The 26066-nt window shown below is 42.9% G+C and overlaps 1 protein-coding gene across 1 annotated transcript in view; it reads left to right on the top strand.

Moving 5' to 3' along the window:
• The window catches only part of LOC120989893 (bifunctional heparan sulfate N-deacetylase/N-sulfotransferase 3-like), a 607584-nt gene that overhangs the window by 540681 nt on the left and 40837 nt on the right, over positions 1 to 26066 (top strand). The window contains exon 9 of the mRNA XM_040418281.1: positions 6785 to 6959. Within this exon, the coding sequence (XP_040274215.1) occupies positions 6785 to 6959 (175 nt within the window). The remainder of the gene's footprint in view (positions 1 to 6784; positions 6960 to 26066) is intronic.

The following is a 26066-nucleotide window of genomic DNA, read 5'->3' as shown; positions in this document are numbered from 1 at the left end:
ACGCACCAGTGATGGGCCCGAGCTGCGTTGGGTGCCACCCCGCTGTGAACATGCTTCATCCTCATCCTCCTCCACCTCCTCCTCATCCTCGTCCTCCAGTAGTGGGCCCTGTCTGGCCACATTTGTACCTGGCCTCTGCTGTTGCAAAAAACCTCCCTCTGAGTCACTTCGAAGAGACTGGCCTGAAAGTGCTAAAAATTACCCCTCTTCCTCCTCCTCCTCCTGGGCCACCTCCTCTTCCATCATCGCCCTAAGTGTTTTCTCAAGGTGACATAGAAGTGGTATTGTAACGCTGATAACGGCGTCATCGCCACTGGCCATGTTGGTGGAGTACTCGAAACAGCGCAACAGGGCACACAGGTCTCGCATGGAGGCCCAGTCATTGGTGGTGAAGTGGTGCTGTTCCGCAGTGCGACTGACCCGTGCGTGCTGCAGCTGAAACTCCACTCTGGCCTGCTGCTGCTCGCACAGTCTGTCCAACATGTGCAAGGTGGAGTTCCACCTGGTGGGCACGTCGCATATGAGGCGGTGAGCGGGAAGGCCGAAGTTACGCTGTAGCGCAGACAGGCGAGCAGCGGCAGCATGTGAACGCCGGAAGCGCGAACAGACGGCCCGCACTTTATTCAGCAGCTCTGACATGTCGGGGTAGTTGCGAATGAACTTCTGCACCACCAAATTCAGCACATGCGCCAGGCAAGGGATGTGCGTCAAACCGGCTAGTCCCAGAGCTGCAACGAGATTTCGCCCATTATCGCACACCACCAGGCCGGGCTTGAGGCTCACCGGCAGCAACCACTCGTCGGCCTGTTGTTTTATACCCTGCCACAACTCCTGTGCGGTGTGGGGCCTGTCCCCCAAACATATGAGTTTCAGAATGGCCTGCTGACGTTTACCCCGGGCTGTGCTGAAGTTGGTGGTGAAGTTGTGTGGCTGACTGGATGAGCAGGTGGAAGAAGAGGAGGAGGAAGCTGAGTAGGAGGAGGAGAAGACAGGAGGCAAAGAATGTTGCCCTGCGATCCTTGGCGGCGGAAGGACGTGCGCCAAACAGCTCTCCGCCTGGGGCCCAGCCGCCACTACATTTACCCAGTGTGCAGTTAGGGAGATATAGCGTCCGTGGCCGTGCTTACTGGTCCACGTATCTGTGGTTAGGTGGACCTTGCCACAGATGGCGTTGCGCAGTGCACACTTGATTTTATCGGATACTTGGTTGTGCAGGGAAGGCACGGCTCTCTTGGAGAAGTAGTGCTGGCTGGGAACAACATACTGTGGGACAGCAAGCGACATGAGCTGTTTGAAACTGTCTGTGTCCACCAGCCTAAATGACAGCATTTCATAGGCCAGTAGTTTAGAAATGCTGGCATTCAGGGCCAGGGATCTAGGGTGGCTAGGTGGGAATTTACGCTTTCTCTCAAATGTTTGTGAGATGGAGAGCTGAACGCTGCCGTGTGACATGGTTGAGATGCTTGGTGACGCAGGTGGTGGTGTTGGTGGTACATCCCATGTTTGCTGGGCGGCAGGTGCCAACGTTCCTCCAGAGGCGGAGGAAGAGGCCGAGGCGGCAGCAGCAGAAGAGGCCGAGGCGGCAGCAGCAGAAGAGGTAGCAGGGGGAGCCTGAGTGACTTCCTTGTTTTTAAGGTGTTTACTCCACTGCAGTTCATGCTTTGCATGCAGGTGCCTGGTCATGCAGGTTGTGCTAACTTTCAGAACGTTAATGCCTCGCTTTAGGCTCTTATGGCACAGTGTGCAAACCACTCGGGTCTTGTCGTCAGCACATTGTGTGAAGAAGTGCCATGCCAGGGAACTCCTTGAAGCTGCCTTTGGGGTGCTCGGTCCCAGATGGCGGCAGTCAGTAGCAGGCGGAGTCTCTTGGCGGCGGGTGTTCTGCTTTTGCCCACTGCTCCCTCTTTGTCTTTTGCTACGCTGTTGGCTCGGTCTCACCACTGCCTCTTCCTCCGAACTGTGAAAGTCAGTGGCACGACCTTCATTCCATGTGGGGTCTAGGACCTCATCGTCCCCTGCATCGTCTTCATCCCTGACCTCCTGTTCAGTCTGCACACTGCAGAAAGACGCAGCAGTTGGAACCTGTGCTTCGTCATCATCAGAGACGTGCTGAGGTGGTATTCCCATGTCCTCATCATCAGGAAACATAAGTGGTTGTGCGTTAGTGCATTCTATGTCTTCCACCCCTGGGGAAGGGCTAGGTGGGTGCCCTTGGGAAACCCTGCCAGCAGAGTCTTCAAACAGCATAAGAGACTGCTGCATAACTTGAGGCTCAGACAGTTTCCCTGATATGCATGGGGGTGATGTGACAGACTGATGGGCTTGGTTTTCATGCGCCATCTGTGCGCTTTCTGCAGAAGACTGGGTGGGAGATAATGTGAACGTGCTGGATCCACTGTCGGCCACCCAATTGACTAATGCCTGTACCTGCTCAGGCCTTACCATCCTTAGAACGACATTGGGCCCCACCAAATATCCCTGTAAATTCTGGCGGCTACTGGGACCTGAGGTAGTTGGTACACTAGGACGTGTGGCTGTGGCAGAGCGGCCACGTCCTCTCCCAGCACCAGAGGGTCCACTAACACCACCACGACCATGTCCGCGTCCCTTACTAGATGTTTTCCTCATTGTTACCGTTCACCACAATAAGAAAAATATTATATGGCCCAATGTATTGAATTCAAATTCAGGCAGAAAATTGCTAGGTTGGGAATTGTATTTCAACCCAGAACAAAAACTGTGCTTTGACGGACACAAAATAACTTGAGCAGCTACAGCAATAGCCACAGATTTAGCTGAATAAATTTGAGGCCTATTATTTAGGCGCTGGGTGACAGGTATACGTTTACGGACAGAATTAGACTTGGATATGCACAGTAGCGTGTGTGTGAAGTTATTGAGAATGACCCTATCAGCACCTTGAATCTAATATACCCTTTTAGGGATAGATTTAAATAACCACACTATTGATGGTTAAATGGACTTGGTGGCAGCTTGCCCCTGATGTAGGATATAGCAAAAAATAACCACACTATTGATGGTTAAATGGACTTGGTGGCAGCTTGTGCTGGCGCACCACAAGCCACAAAATGGCCGCCGATCACCGCAGAAAAAAGTGACTGAAAAACGTGACTGAAAAACGCTCTGGGCAGCCTAAAAACAGTGAGCAATTGAATAGCAGCAGTTCAATGATCCACAGCTGTAGATCGATCACTGAATGAAGTCTTTTGGAGGAGTTAATCACTGCCTAATCTCGCCCTAACGTCGCAGCTGCAACCTCTCCCTACACTTGTAACAGCAGAGTGACGTGCAGCGCTACGTGACCCAAGCTTATATAGAGGCTGGGTCACATGCTGCACTGGCCAATCACAGCCATGCCAATAGTAGGCATGGCTGTGATGGCCTCTTAGGGCAAGTAGTATGACGCTTGTTGATTGGCTGCTTTGCAGCCTTTCAAAAACCGCCAAGAAAGCGCCGAACACCGAACCCGAACCCAGACTTTTACGAAAATGTTCGGGTTCGGGTCCGTGTCACGGACACCCCAAAATTCGGTACGAACCCGAACTATACAGTTTGGGTTCGCTCATCCCTACTGATGACACAAAGATTTGTAACAGGGTTGATGTTCCTGGAGGGATACACCAAATGGAAAAGGATTTAGAAAAACTAGAGGAATGGTCAAAAATCTAGCAACTAAAATGTAATGTTGATAAGTGCAAGATAATGCACCTGGGGCGTAAAAACCCAAGAGCAGAATATAAAATCAGTGATACAGTCCTAACTTCAGTATCGAGAGGAAAGGGGTTTAGGGGTCATTATTTCAGAAGACTTAAAGGTAGGCAGACAATGTCATAGAGCAGCAGGAAATGCTAGCAGAATGCTTGGGTGTATAGGGAGAGGCATTACCAGTAGAAAGAGGGAGGTGAACATGCCGCTCTACAGAGCACTAGTGAGACCTAATTTGGAGTATTGTGCGCAGTACTGGAGACCATATCTCCAGAAGGATATTGATACTTTGGAGAGAGTTCAGAGAAGAGCTACTAAACTGGTACATGGATTGCAGGATAAAACTTACCAGGAAAAGTTAAAGGACCTTAACATGTATAGCTTGGAAGAAAGAAGAGACAGAGAAGATATGATAGAAACTTTTAAATACAAAAGGGAATCAACAAGGTAAAAGAGGAGAGAATATTTAAAAGAAGAAAAACTGCTACAAGAGGACATAGTTTTAAATAAGATGGGCAAAGGTTTAAAAGTAATATCAGAAAGTATTACTTTACTGAGAGAGTAGTGGATGCATGGAATAGCCTTCCTGCAGAAGTGGTAGCTGCAAATACAGTAAACTCCTTCAATACAGTGAAGGAGTTTAAGCATGCATGGGATAGGCATGAGGCCATATAAGATAGGGCCAAGGGCTATTCATAGTATTCAGTATATTGGGCAGACTAGATGGGCCAAATGGTTCTTATCTGCCGACACATTCTATGTTTCTGTGTTTCTATCTCTGTACTGACCCCTGATATATTTATACATAGTTATTAGATCTCCCCTTAGTCATCTTTTTTTCTAAACTGAATAACCCTAATTTTAATAATCTTTCAGGGTATTGTAGTCTACCCATTCCAGGTATCACTTTAGTTGCCCTCATCTGGACCCTCTCCAGCTCTGCTATGTCTGCCTTGTTCACAGGAGCCCAGAACTGTACACACTACTCCATGTGTGGTCTGACTAGGGATTTGTAAAGTGGCAGGACTATGTTCTCATCATGTGGATTTTATTGATGAAAAACATTATCTTATTGGCCTTGGCAGCAGATGTCTGACACTGGTTTCTACAGTTTAGTTTTCTGTACACTAAAATTCCTTTTCCATGTCAATGTTACCCAGTATTTTACCATTTAGTATGTACAGGTAACTTGTTTTATTCCTTCCCATGTGCATAACCCATTTATCAGTGTTAAACCTAATTTGACAGTTCTCTGCTCAAGCCCCCAATCTATCCAGATCCATCTGTAGTAGTGATGAGCAAAGCGAGCTTCAGATTCTAGATCCGAAGTCGCTTCGCCCAAAACTTTGGATTAATGCTGTAGAGAGATCCATTCAGCATTAAAACGTATGGCCTCTGATGAGTTAGTTATTTGCAAAGTGTTGTGAGACTTCGTTCAATAACTTCAGTAAAAGTAGAATACCCCTTTAAAACTTGGATCTGAACTCAGCTTTCAGCAAAGAAGAGCATTTTGAGGATATTGATATTGATATTGAGCAGCTACTACCCAGCCAAAATTTGGAGGAGAGATCTGGTGCTTCCTCTTGTAGGTGGGCAAGTAGAGATGATGAGAGTCACATGGGAGCAGGTGTTGCGAGCGGCAGGCACGCAGCCCTGAGACTAGTGAGGGTGATATCATTGACTTGCATCATCATTATCAGGAGAAGAGGGTGGCAGCTTGCACTTGAGACAGAGGCTGAGCCAGCAGGGTGCTAGCATAGCAATGAGTCAGCAGGGTGGCAGTAGTGTGAGATTTGGAGCCAAATGTGCCCGAGGTAGAATGTCTGCTACTCAGTAGCCTACCTGTATGGAAACATCTAGCAGTGCATGGGTTCATAGATGCAGCGGCAGTAGGCAGTCAGCATGCAGTGGTGGGGGGGGGACGAATGCCATACTGCCTGGTGTGGGAATTTTTCATCAAGTTGCTGGAGGATGTCAGGGTGGCCATGTGTAGAATCTGTGGGCAGAAGGTGAAGTGTGTCCAGGGTGCCAATGTTCGCACAATGGCCCTACATCAACACATGCAGCATCAAAATAAAGTGGCCTGGAAAAACCTTAGTGCTAATTTTGTTGTCTCCTAGCGGGCCGCAACCCTTTTTCAGCAGTCAAGGCACCCCCACCTCAGAAGAACGGAGCTGTGTTTCCTTTCCATCACCTACTGGTGCTGATGCTCCTCCTCCTACTCCTCACTCATTTAACCAGCAATCAATCACTGAGGTGATTGCAAAAAGACAACAGTATGCGTGCACTCATCCAACGGCGCAGAAGCTGAACGTGCTCCTGGCCAAGTTGCTGGTACTACAGTCCCTCTCTTTCCATTTGGTTGAATTTGTACCTTTCAGAGAACTGATGGCTTATGCCGAGTCAAGGTGGAGAGTCCCCAGCCATCATTACTTCTACAAAAAGACTGTACCAGCTCTGCACACGTATGTTGTGCAGAAGGTGGGCCAGTTCTTGAGCCTGTCGGTGTCTGCTTAAGTTCATGGCAGCGCCAACGTAGGGAGCTGTAACTATGGACAAGGACAATACATGTCCTTTATCGCCCACTGAGTAAATGTGGTTCTTGGTCAGCTGGAATTCTGTCCATAAAGGATTGGCAAGAACACTCACAGATCTCAATTCTATTGAGCTGTTGTATATGTTTGACCATATGGTACAAAACACGACCATCAAGTTAATCCAGCCTGTTGGAGTAGTTTTAGGAAATAGAGGATGCAATGTCTGCTAATGACCTCAACAAAGTGACAGAATGGCGTGGACAATTTTTTTTATGAAGGCAAAGTTTAACAAGTTTTTTACAGCATGGGAAAGTTTCAGAGTAATTCTAAATGGTAGTATCAAAAAGAAAATATATACTGTATATGTATATTTTAAGATACATTCTGCATTTGGGATTTTTTCTAGATTCTATTTTTTTATGGCAGAGAAATTATTTGATTTCTAAAACAAAATATAGAATACATGAAAAGTATCTTAATCTGTAATTGTTAGGATTATAGTTTTTACTGTCTTTTCTTAGGTACATGGATTTTTTTCCAATCCCATCAAATGTGACCAGTGATTTCCTGTTTGAGAAAAGTGCCAACTATTTTCATTCTGAAGAAGCTCCTAAACGTGCTGGTGCTTTAATCCCAAAGGCAAAAATTATTACGATTCTCATTGATCCCTCAGATCGAGCATATTCATGGTACCAGGTAAGAATTTCCTGTATACATCTAAGATAATATCAGCTAATAACCATTGTTATGGTCTACCTATATCCAGGGGCTGTCTTGACATTTCTAAGCCCTAATCAAAACAGCCAGCCAGGAATTGCCATTCCCAGCATAGGTTCCCTGTTTGTCCACCATTGTATCTACATCCTTAGAACACAGATACAGCCATAGCTGATTCTAGCTTTCTACTGACTGAGGTAAAAATTGAAATTAAGTCTCCCCCCATGCCAAATTCTCAATCCAACCCATCCTTACTGTTTAAGACATTTTTGAATTAGACATTACATATAGCGCTACATACTGTGCATCTTACATCCAGTGATGTCTCCTCTGATGCAGAAGTTCTCTCTCCTCATTTTGTCCATTCATACCAGACCATCATGACAAATGATTTCAGCGATGTCTCATCTCTGCAAAGTTAGGCACACAGAGATCTTAGTTTTTTTTTTTCATTTTTCCAACAGCCTCCCCTCCTGGTGCACCAATAGTTTTATCTTGCTGCCCCCAATGCAGTTCCCACTGTGTTACCCATTACCTCTATATACTATATTTATGAAATAACAGTGCCCTATAGATATTCCCCAAAATGCTCCCAAAAGTCCCACTAATAGAAATAATTATTTCCTTGAGTGCCCTCATTAGCAATTGTGCCCCCTACAGTGATAATGCTCCCCAAAAACACCTCTATTAGTAATAGTGCCCTCCATATTGTGCCAAATAATAATGCTCCCACAGAACCCCCAGTAGTAATAGTGCAGTTATAAAGCCCCCAGTATTATATATACATATAGTGATATGGAGCATGCTGGTATAACTTGGACATCTTCTGTATATAATTATAGATTTACAGTGTGTATATATATATATATATATATATATACCGTAAATCTAGAATTATATACAGAAGATGCCCAGGTTATATCAGCTTTACATATATAATTATATGCAGGAGATGTCCAAGTTATACCAGCATGCATTCATATCACTATATGTATATATAATACTGGGGGCATTATAATATAATATATATAATATATATATTAGTGAGTGGTAGCTCTCTTTCACTGGGGTCACGCTCACAGATATCTTCACAGACAACGGATTTTCATGTTCAAACTGTGCTTTATTGAGGCAAAAGCACAAACAGAAACTGTACAAACTAAAAGCCTGCCCATCTGGGCACTAACTAAAACATAAGACGTGTCTCTCTGACTCACCTACAGTATACATCACAGTTCACACACTGTTTCAGGTGCAGCCTTCTCAGCCCAATAGTCCACCAATCCCCATGCTGCAGCACGGTCAGAATATCTCCCAGCCTCGTGGTCTCTCAGCCTTGCCCAGCTGAGACCACACTTACAGTTCCTCACCAGGCCTCTGTTTGCACACTCCCCCCTTACTGACACCATGGGAGGAGCTTTGTGCCAGCCTGAGTACCTCCAGCTGGTTTCACATGTGGTGGAAATAGGGGTGTGGGCCGCACTATCCACCCCTTCCTTGCCTCTAACCTGTGTTAGATCTGTCACTGTCTCACTATATATATATATATATATATATATATATATATATATAAATTTCTTACATCCAGTGACATGGATCATGCTGTTATACCCTAGGCAATTGCAAGGTTTGCATAGTAGTAAATACCGCCACTACCTGTCTTCCTCTCTGTCAGTCATACATTTTGCTTTTGCTTTCTTATGTCTCCCATTCCAACACTTTTCTCTCATATGTACAGACACAACTCAAATGGGTTGATAAATTTGCAATTCCTTCCTTCCTTTATTCCTTCCTTTCACCACTAGAAAGCAGAGACAAAACACTAATCTATCTGTGCGTTCCTAACTCACAGACAGAACCACATATACTGTATGAATTCAGGTAATTCCCTAGGCAACAGTTCCCAATATACAGTGGCATGAAAAAGTCAAACCCTGGTAAAAATTACTGTTACTATGAACAGGTAAGCAAGTTAAAGATGAAATGATCTCCAAAAGGCATAAAGTTAAAGCTGAAACACACTTTTTAACGTTTCAAGCAATATTAGTGTTATTTTGGTTTCGGGTTATTTGGGTTTAATAGCAGCCGTGGGTTCTTCAAAAGAGCTGTTTAAACTCTGAAAATGAAAATGGTTGAGGCCCACAAAGCAGAAGAAGGCTATAAGAAGATAGCAAAGAGTTTTCTGGTTGCCATTTCCTCAGTTTGAAGTGTAGCTATGAAATAGCAGTTAACAGGAACAGTGGAGGTTAAAAGAATTGCAAAACCAGTACAGCTGCTTGTAGGATTGCTAGGAAGGCAAATCAGAACCCCGCTTGACTGCAAAAGACCTTCAGGAATATTTGGCAAATATGGCCTTCATGGAAGAGTCATCAGAAGAACATCAGTTTGCAAAAGAACATCTAAGCAAGCCTGGGGGTGGATCAATCATGCTTTGGGGTTGTGGTGCAGTCAATGGCACAGGGAACATTTCACGGGTAGAGGGAAGAATGGATTCTATTAAATTCCAGCAAATTCTGGAAGCAAACATAACACCAACTGTAAAGAAAAAAGCTGAAGTTGAAAAGAGGATGTCTTCTACAAATGAATAATAATCCTAAACTCACCTTAAAATTCACAATAGACTACCTCATAAAGTGCAAGGTGGAGGTTTTACCATGGCCCCTGATCTGAACATCATTTTCAGATACACCTCAAAAGAGCAGTGCAAGCAAGGCGGCCCAGGAATCTCACAGAACCAGAAGGTTTTTGCAAGGAAGAATGGATGAAAATCCCTCAGACACAAATTGAAAGACTGTTGGCTGGCTATGGAAAGCATTTACAAGCTGTGATACTTGCCAAAGGGGGTGCTACTGTGTACTAACCATGCAGGGTGCCCAAAGTTTTGCTTCAGGCCCTTTTCCTTTTTAGTTATTTTGAAAATATAAAAGATAAAAATAAAAAAATTATGTTATTGCTTAAAATACAAAATAAATGTGTCACCTTTAACTTTTTGCCTTTTGGGGATCATTTCCTCTTCAACTTACTTAACTGTTCATAGTAACAGTAATTTTGACCAGGTGTGCCCAAACTTTTGCATGCCACTATATATGACCTATTCTGCAAATCTGTGCCCAAATCTTACAAGACAATTAACCCCTTCATGACTGCCCACTGTGTATATACAGCCTATCTGCACATGCACGTGTATATACACATGCAGGCAGCGCTTTAAAGCTCCTGCTCCTGCAATCTAGCAGCAGTAGGTCGGGTCCTGGCTGACAGACACAGCAGGGACCCTGAGTAGAAGACAGGAGCGGTTTATTACCACTTCTGCCTTCTCCTGTACCATTAGGAGAGCACTGAATGAGCGCATGTTGCAGGGAGCAAGAAGCAGCAGGGCCATGTGACCACCGGTGGTGTCTGGGGCAGAAGCAGAGCTGCAGGGTCTAAGGAGACCCTGATCAGCTCTGCCTATGTGTCATGCCCCCACAGGGGGCTGTTTTCCCCTGTAACTGGGGCTCCTGTGGATGCCCCAGTTACAGTGGAAACAGTAAAAAAAAAAAAAAGTTAAACATTTTTTAAAATATTAGTAAAAAAAATAATAAAAAATACAAATAAAAATTTTTTAAAAATAAAAAATGCAGTCGCTAAAAGAAACCATCACCATAGTCGCCCCGTTCTTTCAAACCTATACATGTTATATATGAAAACGATCGTCACAATATAGGGAACCCATTGCAATTATTCATTTTTGTCTCTTTTAATACTTAAGAAATAAAAAGCTAAAATTAAAAAAATATATACTTTTAAATAATAATTAGCAGTTTTCTTTCAAATTAAAAAAATAAAATAAAAAATAAACATTCTAATAAAAAGTCCTAAGTGTCAAGTAAAAAATTGCAAAAATTATTTTGGTAGTCAAACAAATAAAAAAGCTACAGTCACTAAACCACCACATGCACAAAATCACAAAAAGTTGCCTGTACATTCAGGCCTTTTTGGGCCCGGTCATGAAAGGGTTAAACAGTACATTTGGATGGAAAATATCACTGTATGGTAGGTGAATCAATGTGATTCAAACAATCTCCTTGTCACAAACTTACCTGTCCGGGCTCCAGCAGCGAGATCTTCAGCTTCGACATGATTGTGCTGGGAGAGACTCGCTGCTAAGCCACGCCCCCTGTGACATGACATCATCCTTAGCAACAGGATGCAACGCTCTTTCTCCCCACAGCGGACGTGTGTTGGAGGAGACTAGCAGTGGGATTATTGCTCAGCTGCTCTATCCCTGTGTTCTGACTAATGGAGCGCCTTGTCATGACCTATCAGGTTCTGATCCTGGGACTCGGTCCTCTATTTAAACCCCTTCCTGGCCATATACCTGTGCACACTAGCTAGATTTCTGGTTCTTGGATTCATTTGAATTTGTTAGTGCTTTTTACCTCGGCTTGTCTGTCATACTGTGCAAAACATAATTGGAAGAGATGGCAATATTGTTGTAAGATGTATCAATTAACAAGATGGTGAATATTGAAAAATAACAGCCAATTAATTAAAATGGAGATCACAGTTCAATATATTCGGTGAGTTATAATAAAAACTTGCAAGTTATAATAGTTGCTTTGGTTCTCCTTATGGTATATCATAGCTGCATACTTTTACCCAATATTTTGTGCCCTATGCACCCTATTGTGATTTTCAGGCATAGCCATGCTTCCACAATAGAATGACTAATCATGCACTAATATAAATCAAACAAATAAATCTAATTATCTTAAAAATGACATCATAATAAATTCTGTGATATCACTTAATTCTACCATTAAATAGCAAAAGTATTTTTTTCAATCAGGATACTTTCACATGTTACTCATTCCATATATGAAAGCCAATGCATGGAACGAGTTCACTACCTGAATAATTTGAGTTTGAGTGTACTTAAGATGAACTGTTGTGTGCTATCATTTTATAAAGTGCCTAGAACATCCAGAACACTGAGCTAGTCCAAAACAGTGGGGAAAATATATAATCAACTCAAGTGCTACAGACAGCAAGGAAGAGAAAATTCAGATAGCAAAAGCAATTTCTAGGAAATAAACACGATATAGCAGTGTAATACAAAGTCTGAACAGCAAAGACCGAGAATAAATCATAGCCCTCAGTATGAATTGTGTTTTATAGTATCTACTGTCTTACTGTCCTATTTCTAGCCTTACACAAAATGTATTACATGCCTTGAATCATATAATTCAGAAACAAATACAATAGAATATATGGGGGTAATTTATTGCACTTATATTTGTGTTCAGATATTTTCCACAGTTGTTATGGCTGCTAAAACCTCTAAAATTGAATCAGCAATAAACAGTGGTCCACATTTATTAACCCCTAAATCCAACACAATATGCATGTACCGCATGTAATGGAATGCTTTGTCTAAAGCAGGGATGCTCAGCCTGCGGCCCTCCAGCTGTTGTAAAACTACAACTCCCATGATGACCTTCTGTAGGATGATATCTGTAGGCTGTCAGGGAATGATGGGAGTTGTAGTTTAGCAAAAGCTGGAGGGCCGCAGGTTGAGCATGCCTGGTCTAAAGGCTTTTATGTGTACATGTACTGTATGTCATGGTATTTCTCTGGCACGGAAGCTGTACCTGTGGGATTAACTGTGCCAGCTCAATGGTAATTGGCAGCCTACCGCTGCAACAGTCAGCAGTGGCATGATCAATAGCAACCACATTGTCTAAAGTGTATGACAGAATGACACATCTTCTAAAGGGTATGAGGAAGGAGGTGTAAGTCCATTGGCGTCTCACAAGACGTTAGCCATGTGTTGCTCCACCAGTAAGAAAAGTATACCAGTGGCACACAGCAAGCATGCAGGAGCCCATATTTAGAGCTAAAAAAAACATGGCTGTTGCTTACAGGTGGTACTCGCATATAATGCAGATAGATTCCAAACAATTTAGAGTTATCAGAAAAATTCTGTAAAACTCCCCATAAAATATTCAGCCTCCAACCTATTCCATAACTGGTAAGAGCAACAACAGGCACATTGGCGGTATAGCTACATTCCTTGTAGCTGACAGTTTTACTTGCCACAGTCATGAGGCACAATGGCAGCCGTGGACCTAAAGGCCTGTAGGCTTGTCATAAGTAGAGATGGCCTTGCGGTTCGCCCGGCGGTCGGTTCGCGGCGAACTTTACACATTCGCGGTTCGCCGAACATGCGAACATATGGAGATATTCGCCGGCGCCATATTTTTTTACATTGTGAGAACTTTGACCGATGATACATCCATCAGGTGGTACAGGACAGCCAATTGAGACGTTTCAGCACATGGACATACCCCCTACCTTATAAATAGACCGTCGAGGAGCAGGAGCAGGAAGATGAGGAAGTAGCAATGCTGGATAAATTCCCAGGGGAGGCTACTCCATCTGAGACAAGTCAACAACAGGAGTCTGAAGAGGAGTCAGAGGAGGATGGTGTCGGGGAGGAGGAGGATCAAGAAGAGCATGCTTTAAACCTTTCTGGGATCTCTCGTGTTGTCCGTGGATGGGGGGAGGAGAACTAAGACGACATTATCCTGGATGATGAGCAGGAGCCAGGCCACTACAACACTTCCAGTTTAGTGCAAATGGGGGCCTTCATGCTCCAGTCTTTTAAGAGGGACCCCCGTATAAAAAGCATAAAGGGCAAGGACCAGTACTGGGTGGCAACGTATTTAGACCCCCATTACAAACAAAAAATGGCGGAAATGTTACCACCATCACAGAGGGTAATGCAGCACTTCCAGGCCTTGCTTAGAGAAATGCTGCATTCTGCTTTTTTGGGCGATGGCAGAGGAGTTTCCACTCACAGAGAAACAGTTGTGGGTACCAATACAACAGCGACTGCAAGAAGAAGGGCGGTTTGAAGATGTGTTGGTCACTTCTGATATGAGAACATTCCTTCAGCTGACCCATCAAAAGCTGTCCTCCGGATCCAGCCTCAGGGAACGCCTAGACTGGCAGGTGTCCGACTACATCGGTTTAACGGCCAATTTGGATGCTCTGAGAAGTGATGAACCCCTGGACTACTGGGTGGGCAGGCTTGACCTCTGGCCAGAACTGTCACGACCATGGTATGGCCGTGACTCCTGAACCGCATGCAGTTGCCTGTGGTCTGGGGTTGTTGTCAATCATAGGTGAGGGCTGAAGTATGTTGCCTCACCTGTGGTTGCCGCTGGCAACATTAGGTATGTGGCAGTCGAGCAGCTGGAGCTGGTTGCTAGGCTGCTCGCTGTCATTGCATGCGGTTGCACCTGGCAACCTGTCTATTAGGAGTGCCTTGTGTTTGTATGTGTGCACGTCCCCTTTAAGTGGCTGTCTTCCCTTCCCTGGTGTGGGAAGGGTTAATTCCCTTCCTAGTGTGTGTGCACTGGGTGTGTCTGTGTGGGTGTGGGTGCATGGGCTATTTAGCCTCAGTTGAGAGCAGATGTCTGAGGGGTACTTCAGCCATGGTTAGCTGGAGTCTTCTTCCTGGTTTATATCCCATCTGCCAGTGAGGGCCACCCTTGTGGTCATAAGCCTATGTTACATGGTGTTATGAAGGTGTGTGTTTGGTCTCTTTATTTATTGCAGATTATGGTTTCCTGGGTTCCCGTGTGATGTGTGGTGTGTGCTGTGTCCCTTGTGTTGTTGTGGACAGCAGCACTTGCACATGGGTTCCAGGCTGTGTGTCTGTGGCAGGTAGGTGTGGTTCTTGTTTCACTTACCTGCCATTGCCATATGTCTGTTTATGTTTCCCCTTTCTTTATAGCTTGGTCAGTGAGACTCCTGTTCGTCCGTATCCTGGAGGAACAGGTAGTCTTACCCTTCTCTTTGTTCAGGTGTCCCTTGAGGGCGAGTAGGAATATTAGGTTCCGGAGTATGAGCCCTCCCACCATCAGGGTCGGCTCATACGGCTAGGAGACAGGGTCAGAATTAGGGATTGATAGGAGGTGACCTGATTCCTGTCCTGGCCTTGCATCGACCATCCATCTTCTGTCATCGCACGGCTGAGGGTTTTCCCCATCCTCAGCCGTGACAAGAACTTGCACAATTTGCAATGGAACTGTTGGCTTGCCCCTCATCAAATGTCCTTTCCGAAAGGACGTTCAGCGCAGCTGGGGGGATCGTGACCGATAAGCGGACTCGCCTAGCTCACAACAGTGTTGACTACCTCACATTTCTAAAAATGAATGAGGCATGGATCTCTGAGGAATTCAACACATGTGAACAGTAGACCATGTTTGTTTAAAATTCCTCATGACAGCCCATATCCCTGTCTTTGGTAAATACAGCGGCATAAAATGCCTTTTATGTATGTTGAATGCCTAATTTTTGGGGACTGTAATGACCGACACTTACTTCTGTATCCTGTGAATGCCTAATGTACCACTAGCAACAGAATACAAAGTTATTTGCTGTCGGCTAATTTTTTAGGCCTGTAATGGCCGACACTTACTTCTGTATCCTGTGAATGCCTAATGTACCACCAGCAACAGAATACAAAGTTATTTGCTGTCAGGGGAACGCCTGTCAGCAAATTTTTGAGGCCTGTAATGGCTGACACTTACGTCTGTATCCTGTGAATGCCTAATGTACAACCAGCAACTGAATACAAAGCTATTTGCTGTAAGGGGAAAGCCTGTCGGCTAATTTTTTAGGCCTGTAATGGCCGACACTTACTTCTGTATCCTGTGAATGCCTAATGTACCACCAGCAACAGAATACAAAGTTATTTGCTGTCAGGGGAACGCCTGTCGGCAAATTTTTGAGGCCTGTAATGGCCGACACTTACTTCTGTATCCTGTGAAGGCCTAGTGTACCACCAGCAACAGAATACAAAGTTATTTGCTGTCAGGGGAACGCCTGTCGGCTAATTTTTGAGGCCTGTAATGGCCGACACTTACTTCTGCGGACACATTTAACAGACGTCTGAATGGACCCTAAATCTGGCTGATTTAGGCCGAGCTATTATAGTAAAACCAAGCAATATTACAAAAAACACAATAAATGTTATAATTGTACAAACAATTTTTATAACTTAGTAGGAAAATAAATTAATTAATTAATTAAGGCAATTTCTCCAAAAGCATGATAATGTCATGCACCTCCTTCATGGCCTTGCGTTTCCTCTCCTCCATGCCCTTCAAGTGCTCATGAACGGCCCGCATATCATGGAGATGCACCCTTTGTAGTTTGGCCAATTTGGCCTTCAATGTCTTCAGTCCTGATTGAAAAAAAATTAAAACATTATTTGCAACTCTTATTAAACCTTTAATTTGTGGTGCATATGACTTTATGATCGCTTGCTATTACACCTTTTTGTGAGAAAAGCTGTCCATAAAATTGCCTTTTTTAACAGTTGTTAATTTTTGTTTAAAAAGGTGTCCAACTAAGGGGTTATTTGGTATGATATTTTTAGACAGCTGGTTGTTACAGGTGTGGCCAAACCTACTATTTTTCCTTATTTTTTAGTAAATTGTCTTTTACACAATAAAAGCATTGTTGAACGAAAAACAATTCATGTTTTACTGTCTCCATATTTTGAGAGCCAAATTATTGATTTTATGTGGCAATTGTCTAACGGTTGGGTCTAATTTTTAGCAGAATGCACTGACCGATTGTTACTATTTTGGGGGGCATATGCCTCTTTAGCTAGCTTGGTATTGCAGTTTTATTGATGTTAGGTTAAATAAATTCATATTTTTTATTTTTTATATATTTTTTTTATTTAAATTGTTTACCGGAGGGGTAATATCATATGATATTTTTATATAGACAGTCGATATGTAGACGGCGGTACAAAATATGTCTGTTTGTCTATTGTTTACCTTTTTTTTTTTATTGAAAGTCTTTATACACATTGACGATTTAAATCTCATTATGTTAGTTAGTGATCTTTATGATCATTATATGGTATATTAGTTAGTTATATTTCAGTACATTATAATTTTATTTTGTTTGTTAGTTAACGATAATTCAATTAAGGGCTCTTTCACACCTGCGTTATTGTCTTCCGGCATAGAGTTCCGTCGTCGGGGCTCTATGCCGGAAGAATCCTGATCAGGATTATCCTAATGCATTCTGAATGGAGAGTAATCCGTTCAGGATGCATCAGGATGTCTTCAGTTCCGGAACGGAACGTTTTTTGGCCGGAGAAAATACCGCAGCATGCTGCGCTTTTTGCTCCGGCCAAAAATCCGGAACACTTGCCGCAAGGCCGGATCCGGAATTAATGCCCATTGGAAGGCATTGATCCGGATCCGGCCTTAAGCTAAACGTCGTTTCGGCGCATTGCCGGAGCCGACATTTAGCTTTTTCAGAGTGGTTACCATGGCTGCCGGGACGCTAAAGTCCTGACAGCCATGGTAAGTGTAGTGGGGAGCGGGGGAGCAGTGTACTTACCGTCCGTGCGGCTCCCCGGGCGCTCCAGAGTGACGTCAGGGCGCCCCAAGCGCATGGATCACGTGATCCATGTGATCACGTCATCCATGCGCATGGGGCGCTCTGACGTCATTCTGGAGCGCCCCGGGAGCCGCACGGACTGTAAGTATACCTCTCCCCCGCTCCCCGCTCCTACTATGGCAACCAGGACTTTAATAGCGTCCTGGGTGCCATAGTAACACTGAAAGCATTTGGAAGACGGTTCCGTCTTCAAATGCTTTCAGTACACTTGCGTTTTTCCGGATCCGGCAGGCACCTCCGGCAACGGAAGTGCATGCCGGATCCCAACAACGCAAGTGTGAAAGAGGCCTAAGTTTAATATTATTTATTTGTTAAATCAATGGTTTTAAAGTAGATTGAAGAGTTATTGGCCAGTGTTCTTTTTTTGTATTACTAGAGTGTATGTTGTCGCCTCATTGTCGGCCCTTTTAATGTTTATGTACATGTTATGGATATATAATCATATTGCTATGTGCACATATTTACCCTCCTGCCGGGGGCTGGTGATCATCTCCTCTTCCTCCGAGTCCTGAGATGGTGTGGTGCTGGAGGGTCTAGCACTTTCCACCTCCTTTATTTCTCCCACATCTGGTGGGGGTGGCTCAATAGGCTGGGAGGGTCCGGTCAGAGTGGGGTCTCCATAGTCCTGTGTCCAAAGCCTGTAGGAAGTAGGCTAGGCCTCAGGCTTCTACTGCAGACACAGTGATGGTTCAGTCCGTCACTTGTCTGGCACAAAGCAAACAACACATCACATCACCCAAAGAACATCATTCCCAGAATGAAACATGGTGGTGGCAGCATCATGCTGTGGGGATGTTTTTCAGCAGCCGGGACTGGGAAACTGGTCAGAGTTGAGGGAAAGATGGATGGTACTAAATACAGGGATATTCTTGAGCAAAACCAGTCCCACTCTGTGCATGATTTGAGGCTAGGACGGAGGTTCAGCTTCCATCAGGACAATGACCCCAAACACACTGCTGAAGCAACACTTGAGTGGTTTAAAGGGAAACATGTAAATGTGTTGGAATGGCCTAGTCAAAGCCCAGATCTCAATCCAATAGAAAATCTGTGCTCAGACTTAAAGATTGCTCTTCACAAGCGCAAACAATCAAATTTGAAGGAGCAGAATCAGTATTGCAAGGAGGAATGGGCAAAAACGCCTGTGGTAAGATGTGGCAACTGCTCATAGAGACTTATCCAAAGCGACTTGGAGCTGTGATTGCCGCAAAAGGTGGCTCTACAAAGTATTGACTTTAGGGGGGTGAATAGATATGCACATTGACCTTTTCTGTTATTTTGTCCTATAAGTTGTTTGCTTTACAATTAACCAATTTAAAAGAAGGTCAAAGTTGTGGGCATGTTCTACAAATTACATGCTGGAAATCCTCAAACAATCCATGTTAATTCCAGGGGGTGAGGCAACAAAAAAAAAGGACAAAGTCAAGGGGGGTGAATACTATTGCTTAGCACTGTATACATTACAGAGTGTTGTCAAAACATACAAAAGTTATTTACGTATGTACCTGGGCATTTTTTGTCCCGGATTCTTTTAATGAAGCGGGGCTGCCTTCTTTACATGTCTGACCATTTTTTTTAAATGGCCAGACGGCGGTGTGTGCGACCCATTTTTCTCCACATTTCATAGGCCAACTGCCGCACGATCTTCTGTTTCTCGGCGTGGGATCGGGTGCTGTCGTAGCCCTGAACCAAGATCCGCTGCAAGAGAAAAATGCAAGCATATAATCCCCATTTTTAGCAATAATAGTATTGAAAAAAATGTAGTCAAGTAAACGGAAAAAAGTATTTAATGCTTTGAGGTGGAAATATTAGATTTAGGCCGCATGCACCGCCAGTATTTGATGGTTCATTTACAGTTACCCAGGGTGCATCCCGGGGAGACGAACCAGCTGTACACCCCATACCGTACCGTCACTTCACTAGACAGGTACATCTCTGCTTAGCTGGACAGTATCTGATAGCTCAGACCCCACCCACATTCGTAATACAATCCCATCTTCCAACCGTAACAGTAAGGCCGCATGCACACGGGCGTGTTTTTTCAAAACTACGGACCGTACAGACCCGTCCTGCCGTCCTGCAGAGTGGACAAGCGCACGGCGTCATTGGTTGCTATGACGACGTGTGCTTCCAGGCCACCACCACTGTACTGTGATACACTTGTATGATCGATGTGGTGGCGGCAAGAAGCGCACGGCGTCATAGCGCGTTAGCATTAGCAACCAATGACGCCGTGCGCTCGGCCACTCTGCAGGGTAACCTAACATAGTGGGTGTAATGTCACAGGAATACTTAGTGCAAAAATCATCAATAATGTCTAGTGAGACCTTATCAAATGTGAAGTTTGGTGCACTTAAGAAAAATCGCAGACGGTCACACTGGCGATTTTTTTATAACACTCTTTATGCATATAAAGCAATTGTTCAGACATGCAGGTGAAATGTAATCAAATACACTACTTTAATGTAAGATTACTTACAGTCACCAGGAGATCTTCCTCTTTCTTGTTGAACTTCGCTCCAACCATCTATTTGCTAGTCGGTGTAAACCAGTTCCTGTACGCCACGCCTTCAGAACGCATGTGATCTTGTGATTAAAACTTTGCCGAAATTTCGCCGATAAATTGCTCAATACTTCTGGTATGTCAGTGTCCATGTTGTGGGACTATGTGTGTGCATTTACTAAGTATTTTGTGGCTGCAAATATGACCTGGAGGTTTCTCATGTTCGCATTTGAGCGAGTTTGAGCGATCGCGTTCGCGAACCGTCCCATCTGATGTTCGTCCATCATTAGTTATAAGTATCTGCCAGAAGGTCATCTCTGTATCATGAGGTATCATGAACTGTCTTCTGAGTTTCTATTAACAGGGACAAATCTTGCCTGACAACAGGGAGTGGACTGCAAATCAGGTGGAAGTAAGCCCCCAAGTGCCCATGACTTTACAGCTTTTTCAGGTGTTTGCAGGCATATTTTTAAAATTAAGTGATATGTAAATTTGCTAATTACACCATTCTCTATTAAATTAAATTAAATTGTGCCGAAGTACAGTGACTCTTTAAAGGGAATTTGTGATCAGAAAATGAACAATTGTTTAAATCACGTTTTGACGTTTAACATATTTTTTTTTAAAGAATTTTTTATGATGTTATTTTTAATTTTATTTTCCATGTCAGTATCTTTATTTAAACAAAAACTATAAAATCCTGCAGTTTTCGCACTGCCCACTAAGCCTAATAATAGGTACCACTTCTTGGTCTATACAAATCCCTTTACTGCAGCTATATATTATTTTAATCCTGACTGTAATGATAAGAAGATATCACCTCACAATAGGTAATTGTCAGAGCGTATCTATTATTTCCTTGTACTGTGACAGATCACAGCATATGCCTAGAAAACTCTTCCATGTAAGTCAATAGGGTCCTCTCCTGACCATTGTGTCTATGGGTCCTGGGGCTGCCATAAAGTAATTTTTTTATGCTGTCTAAATGCTGTTAAGAACAGCTCAGGCAAGATGGCAGCCTCTATAATCATGTTAGGAAATAGAATTAAAAAAAATCAGCAATCAGAAAATAAATAGAGATTAAATAAAAATGAGATGTGTTACTATCTGGTTTTTGGCAGATAAAATAGTGAAACATTTCCTTTAAAGTACTCCTGGCACGCTGGGTTATCTGCCATTACTTTTGCTATCATTGTGATCAATGTTTATTCTGTTAAATACAGGAATCATAGAATAAACTGCTGTAAATGAATAGAGATTTTTTATGAGACATTAGGCAGCTCTGTATAAATTAAATTCATAGTACATGAAAATATATACCGTATTTTTCGCTTTATAAGATGCACCCAATTATAAGACACACTGCAGGTTTAAGAGGAGGAAAATAAGAAAAACAATTTTTTCATCAGATCCTCAGATCAGACCCCCATAAATATTATGACATCAGATCAGGCCCCCATATCAGGACATCACATCTGACCCCCTTATCAGGATATCACATTAGCCCTTCATGTCAGAACCCCATCAAACCTTAAATCATCCTATAGTAAGACCCCCTCAGACCTCAAATCAGCCCACATAGTGAGACCCCATCAGACCTTATATCAGTCCATAGTGAGACCCCATCAGACCTCAGATCAGTCAACATAGTAAGACCCCCATCAGACCTTATATCAGCCTATAGTGAGAACCCCATCAGACCTCAGATCAGTCCACATAGTGAGACCCCATCACACCTTATATAAGCCCTTAGTGAGACCCCCATCAGACTTCAGATCAGCCCACATAGTAAGACCCCCATCAGACCTTATATCAGCCTATAGTGAGAACCCCATCAGACCTCAGATCATTCCACATAGTGAGACCCCATCAGACCTTATATAAGCCCTTAGTGAGACCCCCATCAGACCTCAGATCAGCCCACATAGTAAGACCCCCATCAGACCTTATATCAGCCTATAGTGAGAACCCCATCAGACCTCAGATCATTCCACATAGTGAGACCCCATCAGACCTTATATAAGCCCTTAGTGAGACCCCCATCAGACCTCAGTTCAGCCCACATAGTAAGACCCCCATCAGACCTTATATCAGCCTATAGTGAGAACCCCATCAGACCTCAGATCAGTCCACATAGTGAGACCCCATCAGACCTTATATAAGCCCTTAGTGAGACTCCCATCAGACCTCAGATCAGATTAAAATAAAAAACATCTTTTACCTGTCTTGCGCCGTGGCTCCTCTCCACCTCCGGCAGAAGTGGCGCTCCCCTGTCTTCCCGGCTGGCGCTGCTCTGTCACCTGACTGTGTGCAGCATCAGGTCATAGTGCGCGCACTACGTCCTGACGCTGTACACATTCAGGACAGTGCAGTGCCGGCCAGGAAGACAGGGGAGGAATGACAGGGAAGGAATGAAGACCGGGAGGGTGAGTATTACAACGCTTGCAGCGCTTCACTCCCTACTCCCCGAACCTAAAGCATACTAGTGAGCGCTTCCATAATGAAAGCATTCACGAGTATTCACCTTATAAGACGCCCAGCCATTTCCCCCCACTTTTGGGAGGAAAAAGTGCATCTTATAAAGCAAAAAATATGGTACTTTCTATGACACCAATGTCAATGAAATAGACTCTTATGGGAAGCAATTTTTTGACTAATTCCTGATTAAACTTAGCCTGGCTAGACTGAATGAATGTGAGATATCACAAAGATGGTTCTCGCATATATTTCCAAATTATTGAGCTTCTTGGCACAGTAGCTTATGAACAAAAAATCGCACTCTGCGTTGAAACCACAAGAGGTATCTGAATAAAACAATAGGGCTGTTTTCTGAAGAAGACCTTTTAATGTGAAATTTTCAAGAATGAATTGCTTAAGATTGCTTAGCAAGTGGATCTAAATCACTGTGCTGTCCTACAATGCTTGGCTTAGCACAAAATTGAAAATGTATATTACTTTTTCACAACACAGTACATAATGAGGTTTTATATGTCTCTAGCATTCCATAGACAGATTTATACCTTCTCATTAAACTCAACTTGAGAGCTTGACCTGCATTTCTGACATTAATGTTCATAAATCTTGCAATGTAATGTAGAGCATTCTTCCTGGTAAACAAGATATTGGGATTCAAAGCAGGAGTATCATATTTAATCTTAAGGCACTTCCATTTTAGTATTATTTTAATAGGAACATGCACCACAAATATTTCAGAGCCTTTAATACTTACCTGCCACTGTTTAAATTACTAATACCAATAGCTCTTAGTGGTAAAGAGGTCAGGGAAGGGTCAACATGTTTAATGATATTCATATATAATTATTGATATACTAAATAAACCGCTATTGTTATATGTTGTGCTTTACAGAAGCCACACCAAATATGGTCTTACACATTTCCATATTAAATATATAATTCTATGGATCATTTAATTAAAAGCAATTTTTTTTTTTTTAATGACTGTGTTTCTTTAATAAAACACCTTTTCATCAGTTTTTTTTAATTTATTTTTGGCTTTCATATAACCCTCTTGCTGCTGCTAATCTATGCTGCTGGGTAAAGGCTCTGTACAGAATCAATCTCCTTCTCCCTCTGGCAGCTGACAAAAGAGTCAGACAGACTCTTCTCAGCTATACTAAAGAGGCTCTGCTCCTTCCCAGATGAGAGAAATGTGATGCTCTGCAATGAACATAGAATCAATATGCAGGGAACTGATTGTGGGGAGAGTAAGTTAGAAAGCCTATCCATTAGCATTCAGCTCAGTAGGTGGACATACATGCTGTATACTTAGAACATCATGTTATACCATGGTAAATAAATATCGTAACTTGCTGGACCATTTTTTATCAGCATGGCAATGGTAAATATTTTAAACCTTTATGATCTAAAAAGTAAATATGATATTTATGGTGCCATAATATGCTGCGCAAAGTAATGTACTGTATGGGGTTATACTGTACTGTACCTACATATATCTTCACTAGAGATTAGCGAATCGAAGTTGACGAAGTGGAATTCAATCCGAATTTCAGGAAAAATTCGGTTTGCACCGAAGCCAAATTTCCTCGCACTTCGTGATAACGAATCTCATTTTTTCCTAAAATGGCTGCTGCACGTGTGAGGACATGGAGCAAGGAACTCTGGGAAAGCAGGATCACCCATAATGCCATGCATGCAGCCAATTAGCAGCCAATGAGCCCTGTGATGTCACAGCCCTATAAATAGCCTCAGCCATCTTAGATTCTGCCATTTTCCAGTGTACTTAGTGCAGGGAGAGATGTCAGCAGGTGCTAGGGACAGTGCTAGGAAAGACTTAATTGTGCAAAAAAAAGATTTACAAGTTCAGGGAAAGATAATTTAAGGTGTAGGGAAAGGATAGGGAGGAATCCTTACACAGCATTTATGTTGAAAAGGGTTCAGTAGGGGAGGTTACAGCCTGGGTAATAGGAACAATCCTATTACACCTTGCTGCACTGACTGGGGACCCAAATTGCCATTATACAGCTCTGTAATTCCAACAAACCGTTCCTATTAGGGTGCAAGTGCTGTTTGATACAGCCATTAACAGAGTTTATTACAAGGAAATATTTCTACGTCTTATTTGCCCTTGTGTTCTAAAGCATTTTTTAGCTTGTATTAGTGGGGGAAAAAGGGCTTATTAGCCGTTGTGTGGTGAAGTGAGAAAATGACAGCCCTTTTTGTCGTGTATTAGTGGCAAAAGAAAAATATATTTACCATGCAGCGGTGCAGTTATTTGTTCTAAAGCCCTTTTAGTCATGCATCAGTGGCAAAAGTAAAATATACTTGCTGTTCAGCAGGGCAGTTATATGTTCGAAAGCCCTTTTTGCCGTGTATTAGGGCAAAAGAAAAATATACTTGCCGTTCAGCGGGGCAGTTATATGTTCTAAAGCCGTTTTTGTTGTGCATTAGTGGCAAAAATAAAATATATTTGTCGTTCAGCAGTGCAGTTATATGTTCTAAAGACCTTTTTGTAGTGTAATAGTGGCAAATTAAAAAAATATTTGCCGTTCAGCGGTGCAGTTATATATTCTAAAGCCTTCTGTGGCGTGTATAAATGGAAAATAAGGGCCTATTTGCCGTTCAGCGGTGCAGTTATATGTTCTAAAGCTCTTTTTGTCGTGTATTAGTGCGAAAATAAAAATATATTTGCAGTTCAGCGGTGCAGTTATATGTTCTAAAGCGTTCTGTGGCATGTATAAGTGGAAAAAAATTAGGGCCTATTTGCCGTTCAGCGGTGCAGTTATATGTTCTAAAGCCCTTTTTGTCATGTAATAGTGGCAAAATAAAAATATATTTGCCATTCAGCGGTGCAGTTATATGTTCTAAAGCCCTTTTTGTCGTGTATTAGTGCCAAAATAAAAATATATTTGCCGTTCAGCAGTGCCGTTATATGTTCTAAAGCCCTTTTTGTTGTGTATTAGTGGCAAAATATAAATATATTTGCCATTTAGCAGTTCAGTTGTATGTTCTAAAGCCCTTTTTGGCGTGTATTATTGGCAAAATAAAAATCTATTTGCCGCTCAACAGTGCAGTTATATGTTCTAAAACCCTTTTTGTTGTGCTTTAGTGGCAAAAGTAAAATATATTTGCCATTCAGCAGTGCAGTTATATGTTCTAAAGACCTTTTTGTGTGTATTAGTGGCAAAATAAAAACATATTTGCCATTCAACAATGCAGTTATATGTTCTAAAGCCTTCTGTGGCATGTATAAGTGGAAGAAAATAAGGGCCTCTTTGCCATTTAGCGGTGCAGTTATATGTACTAAAGCCCTTTTTGTCGTGTATTAATGGCATAAGAAAAATATATTTGCCATTCAGCAGTGCAGTTATATGTTCTAAAGCCCATTTTGTTGTGTATTAGTGGCAAAATAAAAAAAATATTTGCCATTTAGCAGTTCAGTTATATGTTCTAAAGCCTTCTGTGGCGTGTATAAGTGGAAAAAATAAGGGTCTATTTGCCGTTCAGTGGTGAAGTTATATGTTCTAAAGCCCTTTTTGTCGTGTATTAGTGCCAAAATAAAAATATATTTGCCGTTCAGCAGTGCAGTTACAGTATATGTTCTAAAGCCCTTTTTGTTGTGTATTAGTGGC

Source organism: Bufo bufo, chromosome 2, assembly GCF_905171765.1.
Source record: "Bufo bufo chromosome 2, aBufBuf1.1, whole genome shotgun sequence".
In the NCBI taxonomy this organism is placed as follows: domain Eukaryota; kingdom Metazoa; phylum Chordata; class Amphibia; order Anura; family Bufonidae; genus Bufo; species Bufo bufo.
This window is presented reverse-complemented; position numbering and strand designations above follow the sequence as displayed.